Consider the following 8,934-nt stretch of genomic DNA (forward strand, 5'->3'; position numbering starts at 1 on the left):
TAGGGCAGCCACTGGATGATGCATACAGGCTACCAGGAGCTAACAGTTTCTTTTATGGTGTATTTAAAATATCCGAGTGCTGACATTCACATCCAACTCCACATGGCCCAGCTGCAAGCTGGGATTTCAGTGGCTGCTGTGAGTGCTTTAGATTGCAGGAATCTGAGTTGAACACACCAGACTTTGTACGGGTGGCACAGATCGAGTTTAAAGGGATGGCAGCCGTCAGAAAGATAACGAGCTACTGGCAGACACCCAGCAGGCAACAAGGAAAGTAACAAATCTGCTCTCTTACTTTCACACTCCTCTGTTTACATTAGCAAAACCCGCGTGGGAAGAACAGCGGGTGTCTGTCATCATGAAATCACACACGGGAACACACAGCTCCCTGTGCATGGGCTGTACCTTCACACTGTTAATGAGATCCCCATTGTTAACCAGAACTCACAGCCCTGGCTGCCATAACAAAGAAAATGTGTACTGATAGAAAATGCCAGTGAAATGTTGTGGGCTTGCATAGTCTGCAATTCATAGATTTTTCCTTGAAATGAATTACTTGGAAAAGCGGCTAATAATGTTCAGCATTTGTTAGGAGAGTTTAACGCAGCTCTGTGTACCCGCAGAGGATGGGGGACAGAAAACAAGTTAAGTTTATTAGGACATGATGCAGAATGAAAATACTTCTCCCAGAGTTTCATAATAATCTTTCTGTAGTAAAAAAGCTTTAACTTGCACCATCATGATTCACAATAGGGGAAAGGTGTGAGAAATAGTGGTGTAACAAATGGAGGTGTAAGAAATAAGGCCAAGCCTGGAACAGGACTTCTACAAGATCTTGTCTCTAAAAGGCATCTTCAATTTATTTCCCAAGTTCTCACCATTGTAGATAAATGAAGGGAGGTAAGAAGAATATTTTTCTCAGTTACGTTTTATACTGATCAAGAACACAAAGCAAAAATACAGCTAAGGCAAAACTTTATTTTTTTTGGTCAAAAGAAAAATGAAACAGTCATATAATTAAGCAGTATTTTCTAGGGTTCTTTTGCAGGAGGATCTTCACCAAGCCTCATTAAACTGATAGTCTTACGCAGTGCATCTGGTTTTCAAGTAAAGCAAAAATACAAATAAGATTACAGGTGGGATATTTCTTCTGATCATTGCACGTCAACACCTATGACAGGGGCACAACAGCCACCACTGTTTTTACTCACTCATTTCTTTAACCATACTGATCATACTAAACCTTTTTCCAGTTGCTGCCCCACATACTTTTTCACATTGCACAATTCCAAATATGAGTGAAATTAATATGTTTTTGTCAGCTCCACAATTTTCTCTTAGATGCTGGAACCTAATTCAGAAATTTCTATCGTAATCCAAATAATGCTTAATTATTAATCTACATTTGAAGGTCAGTACAACACACACACATTTTCACACAACACTTGCCTTTGGCAAATGCAGCATTACAGTATTAATTTTACTTGCACTTCGGTAAAAGCAGAATTTTATTTGTCTGCAAAGCAAGATAATTTGAACAGTACTGTAAACTACACATACACAGGGCTCCTTCTGTAGTGTCACACTAGCTATACAGATACACAATTTAAGCAGTAAAATATTCCTTAGCTTGCTCTTTGCACAGGACACTTGTTTCATACCGTAATAGTCAGTTATCTGAAAAACAACCTGAACAAAACAAAACTGAGTAATAGTGCTTTAATATCCATCTCTTAAAATTCAAAACAGCCCTACAGTACTGTTGGGCTGTTACCAGTCTCTTTCAAAGACATACAGTATAAACAAAAATTTCTATCCTTAAGCAGCATCTGAGAAAACAACTTAATGCAGCTGCCACTTAGTGGCAGCAATCATTTAGGCATTTTTGGTATTGATACATCTCTTAATCACATAATTTGTGCATTTATCAACAAAAATGTAGGCCCCAATCCAGCAAATACTTGCAAGTGTGCAAATGCTTTTCTTCCACGTGGAATATTTCAAGTTAAGACTCATCAGATGAGCAAAGTTAAGAACTTGCATAAATCTTTAAAGAAGGGGAATTCTTAGTGCTGAAAACCTGTTTTATTTCACAGGACTAAGATCCAACTCTAGACTTAGAAAACATAGGAAACATAGGAAAACTCTTACAAAGAACAGATACATTCTCTGATAAATGCTTTCAAAGTTAACAAGAGCCTCTAGAAATGTGTTGCCTTCCCACTGATCACTTTAATCCTACTTGGAGTATGGGTGCAGTCATATTGCCCAAGCTCCTGGCTACTGCATGAGGAATCAATAAAGTGCTTGTCACAAATTCTGTAATGGTGGAATAAAATCAAATTGAAGTACCTTCAGAATGTTGTCAGATTTATAAATGATGAATTAAGGGCTGGTGTCAAATCCCCAGCATGTTTCCCTGAATTGCTAACAACTATTATGCTCTTCATTTGAAGACAAATTAGAATTCTGCTAGGACTGGGTATATTTCACCTCTGTCCCAGCAAAGTCCTCCTCTGCCTCCAGGGGAAAAGCTTACCTGGGTTTAGTGTCCATGTAAACGTTCAGGCCTGACCAAAAAGTGATGCTCATGCAATTGCACAAGCACCAGCATTCCAAGGGAGAGTTTGCTTTGTTTAATCAAGCATGGAGAACCAGTACTGTTTACAGTATATCCACTCTGAATTGTGTTCGTAATTTGTTCCCAAAGGCACCATAATCCTGAGAGGTCTTGCTTGCCCTTTGACATTTCCTTTGATGTGTTTTGTTCCTCTGGAATAAAATATCTCTGATATTAGCTTTGACATAAATTCTACTGATCTTTGTGGCAACTTCTCATTACATACTTCTAAATATTTAAATTACTAAAATTTTCTCTTCAGATAAATACATATATGTATATATATTAAATTTCTTCTGCTAGCTTTCAGATAACTAATCTATGAGAACTGGCTTAGACTGTATGCTCTCTGTAGAGAACTTCTGTATGCTCCTCATACAGAAACAAATAATAGTTTGAAATATTTAGCCATATGTTAGGATGATTTATTTTTTTAAAGGCTTCGGTGTTGCTCCTATTTCTCTTCCAGTCAGCTACAGGATAATAGCAACAGCAAACACATTGACAATGCAGTTCATGGTTCGGTTTTCCCATCTCACTGTGCAGGTTCCTGCAAGAGATTTTTACAAAATTAAAATAGAATTCCATTGTCTTTACTACAGTCACTTTATTGAAGTGTAAATTATGCCAGATTAGTATGCATATTTGAGCTGTAATTTAAGGGAAATAGCAGTATGTCAGCTTGACTATAAAAAAACCTAAAAAAACTAAAAACATTTTCATTAACTCATCTATTATTTGCTACCTAATGTGAGCCTTGTATGAGACAGCTAACATGTAAACACCATTCCAGTATCCTTCTTTAAAAGCTGGACTTGGAAAAATCCTTGAAATTCCCTTACTGAAATTGGTATAACAATCAGACAAGAAATCAGAAAAGGGACTGGATCAAATACATCCCAGTGTGTTTACATTTACTTTCTGTTGTTCTTCCTCCTGTGTTGTATCAATGCCTTACAAGTAAAAGAAACATGAAGATTCAACTGTGTTTACTTAACTTTATATTATGATTTTCTCTTAAGCTTGGTGGACTTTTTGAGGCCCTCCCTGTTTTAAACTTAAACCTTGTCACCCTTTCTAAAAGGACCTTTCTGAATCTGTGACAGACAACAAACCATTTTAATGTTGTTTCCCTGTGATATTTTCAACCCCTGAAAAAATCTATGAGAACTAATTTAGAAGCAATACAATGTATCCAAATCCTGGCTGAGTAACACAGCTGAAACACTTAAGTAAGTAAAACTATTTCTATTTTTCAGTATGTTCTTTTCTCCTCCAAAGTAGCTGTCCCCTCACAGCAAGCAGGTATGTTTAGGGCTACCCATGTGTATTTACTGTCAGCAACATTTTCTGCCCCTTCAGCTGAGAGGATTGAATGTTTTGACTCTTGTTTCAGAATGAAAGGCTTTTCTATTCCTGCTTCTCATAATTTACAAAGCAACTGCTCTTAATGCTGGCCCTGACTGATAACATTTTCTGGGACTGCAAACAAGCAACTCATCCTCAAAATTATTGCTTGCACAGTCATGCCCAAAAATGTTCAACAAAACTACTACGATGGAGCAAGAAGTAACATTTCTCTTATTAGAAACTGTCTGTTTGGATGGGGAAACTTACCATCAGTTGTGGTATCCCAGAAGCAAGAGCTTGCTGTGTGGAGACCAGCTCCACTCCTCTGCATCACCGCACAGGTAACTGCAAGGTACAGTCATAAAAGCAGGGAATTAAAGCAGAACAGGTGAATCATTCAGCATTTACAAACTTCAGCCTGTACTACCTTTTCAAAGGGCTGGCATGTGGCATTCAGCTAAGACAAAACCTCTTTTGACAAACCCTTTGGCCCCAGTATTTTCCTTAAAAACTTGTAACTCATTTCATGATTGTTTTTACTCACATGAAGACAATGGCTTCAACAAAATACTGGCTAATAGGATTATGATTTTTATCTTTTAAATTACTTAGATATGGCTTGTGCCCCTCAGAATGGGATTGCAGGTGCTGTCCTCACAGGTACAGAAGTCACATTGATGAGATTTGTTCCCCAAAAATACTTGTTGGCTCCTCTCTGAAACCACACCCCAGTAATGTGCAGCTTTTCTAGACTGGCCTGCAATGGACACACAACCACTGACAACCTGAGTCCAAGGCTTTCAAAACAGAACAGAGTGTTAACACTTGCTATTACATCAACACTCCACAAAAGGACCAAAATGGGCTAAACTTTCTTATTTACCTTTTTCCTTCCATAAGTATACGCATAAATATAACAGGACACGACGCTGCATTCAAGACTAAACTCTTCCAGATGTTTCTGTTTAGAGGAGGCTTAATCTGATTGGAAGTTTTATTAAAGATAGCAATTTTTTCCTGAACTGATACTAATAGTTTGATATAATTGTCTTGTGTTGCTTAACAATCAGGAAAGGCCATGTAACATGTAATCTTCTCTGTTAAGTGCTGCCAGCATGCTCAGCCCAGGTAAAACTACCATAGCTCTACCACAGATATTACTAAAAAGCTGTGTAACAGGAGAGTTCAGGTACCTGCTTTATTTTGTTTGTAGCATTCCCCTGAACCTTTCAGTAATTATTTATTTGCACTGCCTGTGCTACAAGTACAGCTGCTTGTACTTACCAATGTATTTATAGGTTTTCCCAAGTTTCACCAGATGGGTCAGTGACTGCTCTACTATAGCTGCAGTCCATTGGTTGACTTTGTTGTGATTATAATCTGCCTTGCCTAAAACACTTTCTATGCACTAGAACACAGAGAAAAAATGGTTACAGTAAACACACTTCAAAATATAGAATTATAAAATGTTTTGTATAATCTGAGGGATTTTTTTCTGGCAGTTAGGTTACTTCAAATCACTCGAGCTCATCAGGTATCAGCTGCTGAATGGGAAGTAAAATTACCCTTCTTGGAAACTAATCTTTAGTACATATTTACCACAATATTACAGGTATAAAAAGGAGGCTCTGACTAAACATTTCTTGGAGGAAAGACCACAGCCAGACACTTTGGATACCAAGTGAATGGATCTATTTACCAGTAAAGATCCTAACACATCCCACTGTTCCTAATGACTTCAGCTCCAGTTTGCCTTTCAGAAGCTGCTGTAATGGGGATGGCACTACCCAAATCCATAATATCAGCTTGGGCTGGCCAACCTTTCAGAGCATTAAAGCAAAATTCAGGGATAGAATGACAACAGTGAAATGCACATCCCTGCTTAAAAGACGGGGAAGATACTCCAGGGTCGTATCTTGCAGCATAAGAAACATCTGAGCTGCCTGAAAATTGGATATTCTCCTACAGCTACAGATTGGATGACACTTGCTTAAAACTTAAAATGATTGAGCAAAAATCCTTCTCTCAAACTGTAACTCTTAAATTGCATTCTCTGCTCCCGAGAAATTCAGAATTATGTGCTGATGGATACTTCTCAAAGCTGAGAAATTTGCTTAAGAAACATACACCTGGAAAAGGTAAGGGAAATAAAGCTGTGTTCTCCTCTGGCTCAGTAAGATGTGTCCTGTGCACTAATCCCCCACTAACAGGCTGTGTAAGAGACCTGTGTCCCAGATTTTGAAAAGCCCAGTTAATTCTGCACAAAGCTGGCCAAAGGAGTCAGTGGAAACAAAGTCACAAAGCACAAGAGAAGACAAAAGAAGGAGAAGACCCCTCAGGGATTTTGATCCTTCCAGAGATGTACCCAGTGCTGGAGCTCCTTGGCCCTGGTTAAGCTTCCAGTCAAAGGCAGAAACCCTTGGCTTCACTCCCAGTGTCTGGAGACTGTGCCACACCGTATTTGGCTTTACGAGGCAGGGACAGTTACATAAAGGGCTGAAGTGTTGTTTATCTAACATCCAGGAGCTTACTATTGTGTACTGGGGCAGCTTCAAAAAGTGCAGGTGGGAAAGGAGCTGCAGAGCCCCTCTAGAAACCCCCACATCAAAACACTATTTCCCTGCAAAACCTGAGAGTATCTGTGAGCCACAGGCTTCTCATGAATCACTTTCTAGTAACTAGCTATTTAATTTAGACTATCAGGCTACTCACTGCCATCCTGTTCTTTCTATGTAAAAAATGTATTTTAAAAGCTAGAACAAGGAGCTCATAGAGTGCAACCTCCCACACATGCCAAGGCCAACTTCCAAGCCTCATAACATTGCTCAAGGCCTTGTCCAGTTAAGCTTTAAAAATCTCTAGGGATGGAGACTCCACAAGATGTCCCTGCAATTTCTCCAGTGATTAGCTTCTCTCTAGCTGGATAAATGGGAAAAATAAATTGGAGTGAGAAATACATTTCCCTGGCAGCTTGTGACTGTCATCCTGACTCTTTCTGGTGCAATGTAAATCTGGCTCCCCTCTCATCTACCTTCTCCTCTTTAGGTAGTTGAAGACAGCAATTAGTGAAGTGTAAAGCAGCTCCAAGTTAAACTCTGTCTTTATATAAATACTAATTCTATTTAATTTTATATTTATCTGGGATAGTCAAAGAAGATAACTACTTTCACTACTGTGCAAAGTATGGTAAAGAACTTCTTTGAAATACAGCTATTAGCTAAAACCTACCTCCTTAACTATGTTGTGAGCCTCATCAGCATTGAAGATCATCTGCAACAGAAGTGATTATTATTTGTCAGAAAAGTAAACAAATTAGTTTAAGGAACATGTAATGATTAGTTATTTGCATTGTAGTCTGTTAGTACAATTTTAAAATCTTACTTTTTTTCCTCGGCTCCATACATTTGTTATTTAGCATTGCTTTTCTAGTGATGTTTGAATGGGGCCAAAAAGCTCAGACCTCAGTGAACTTTGAAACACGTTCACTTTACATTTTCTGAAAAGATTAAATTCCACCTTGTCTATGCTTATCACAGGAATATTCTCCAGGAAAAATTAAACTATGTTTTTCCTGTGGGTCTTAATCTGAGTTTTGACTGGAGTCACAAACTTGCTAACCCACAGGTTACAGCTTGCTTCCCAAGGGCAACACACAGTTTAGCACACCTAACATCTGCAAGACTGGTTTGCACAGTCATTACCTTACCCAAATACCTTTCTCAAGCGCGGAAAAAGCTTGCAGGTTTAAATTCCCCCTATTTTCTACTCCTTCCTGCTCACGGGCACTTGGCTGGGCTCACAAAGGAATCACGGCACGTTCCCTTGGGTTCACAGCCACGGACTCCGAACACTCGGGCAGGGGCAGAAACCTCGAGGGCATTAATGTTTAAGCTGCTTGGAGTTTCGGTTTATTTTTGTGCGAAAACTGGTGGCCAGAGCCCTGAGGCGGCTCCCGGGAGCAGAGCCGAAGCGGCAGGAGCAGCCCGCGGCGCTGCCCGGGCCCGACTCTTCCCGGGTTTTCCCTGGAAATGGGGGTGTTCCCAGGAAAAATGGCCGCAGCCTGACAGCCCCAGCGGCAGCGCCCCGCGGCTCCTTCCCGCAGGGAACCTCCACCCGCAGGGAACATCCACCCCGGGCGGGGGGCCCCGGGCACAGCGCCGGGCTCGGCGGCGGCCCTACCTCATCGTTGTGGGGGTGAAACTCCTCCATGGCCCCGGCGCGGGCGGCGGCGGCTCCGGCAGCGGCGGCAGCGGCGAGTCCTGCGCGGCTCCGCCTCCGCCGGGCTGGGCAGGGCCGCGCCGGGCAGGGCCGCGCCGGGCAGGGCCGCGCCGGGCAGGGCCGCGCCGGGCAGGGCCGCGCCGGGCAGGGCCGCGCCGGGCAGGGCCGCGCCGGGCAGGGCCGGGAGCGGCCCCGCCGGGGAAAGGGCCCCGGCACGGCAGGGACAGCGACAGGGACAGGGGCCAGCCCAGAGGCGGCCACCAAGTTGATCGGAGGGATGGAGGAAAGGATGAGAGAACTGGGATTGTTCAGCCCGGAGAAGAGAAGGCTTTGAGGTGATCCAGTTGCGGCCTTCCAGTGCCTGAAGAGAGCCTAGAGGAAACATGGGGCAAGACTATTTACAGAACATGTAGTGGCAGGACAAGGCAGAATGGCTGTAAATTGAGAGTGTAGGTTTAGATTGGATATTAGTGTAATAAACGCCAATCACTCGCTTTTGGGATTTTTTTTTTTGAAATTTAACAAAAATTAAAATGGTTATAAAAAAATAGTAATACAAATACAATAATAAAAGTTCACCAATTTAGAGTAGGACAATTTATGAGACAATAACAGCAAAGAGTTACAGCCCGGGCTGGGTTCCTCTTCCTGGACAAAAGTGAGCCAGGAAAAGGACCCTGTTAAGAGAAAATTCACCCCTTAAGAGGAGTAATCTATTGCATATACAAAACACTTAATGATTATGC

At 41.4% G+C, this 8,934-nt stretch overlaps 1 protein-coding gene across 1 annotated transcript; it reads right to left on the reverse strand.

Moving 5' to 3' along the window:
• Positions 1-958: 958 nt before the first annotated feature.
• Positions 959-8,282, reverse strand: DYNLT3 (dynein light chain Tctex-type 3). Its single transcript, XM_063393009.1, has 5 exons — positions 8,150-8,282; positions 7,199-7,240; positions 5,255-5,378; positions 4,238-4,315; positions 959-3,170 (listed from the first exon to the last, which is right to left on the reverse strand). The coding sequence occupies exons 1-5, from the start codon at positions 8,177-8,179 to the stop codon at positions 3,094-3,096; spliced, it is 351 nt and encodes a 116-aa protein (XP_063249079.1). The 5' UTR covers positions 8,180-8,282; the 3' UTR covers positions 959-3,093.
• Between the last annotated feature and the right edge of the window lie 652 nt (positions 8,283-8,934).

This window comes from Prinia subflava, chromosome 3 (genome assembly GCF_021018805.1).
Source record: "Prinia subflava isolate CZ2003 ecotype Zambia chromosome 3, Cam_Psub_1.2, whole genome shotgun sequence".
NCBI lineage: Eukaryota > Metazoa > Chordata > Aves > Passeriformes > Cisticolidae > Prinia > Prinia subflava.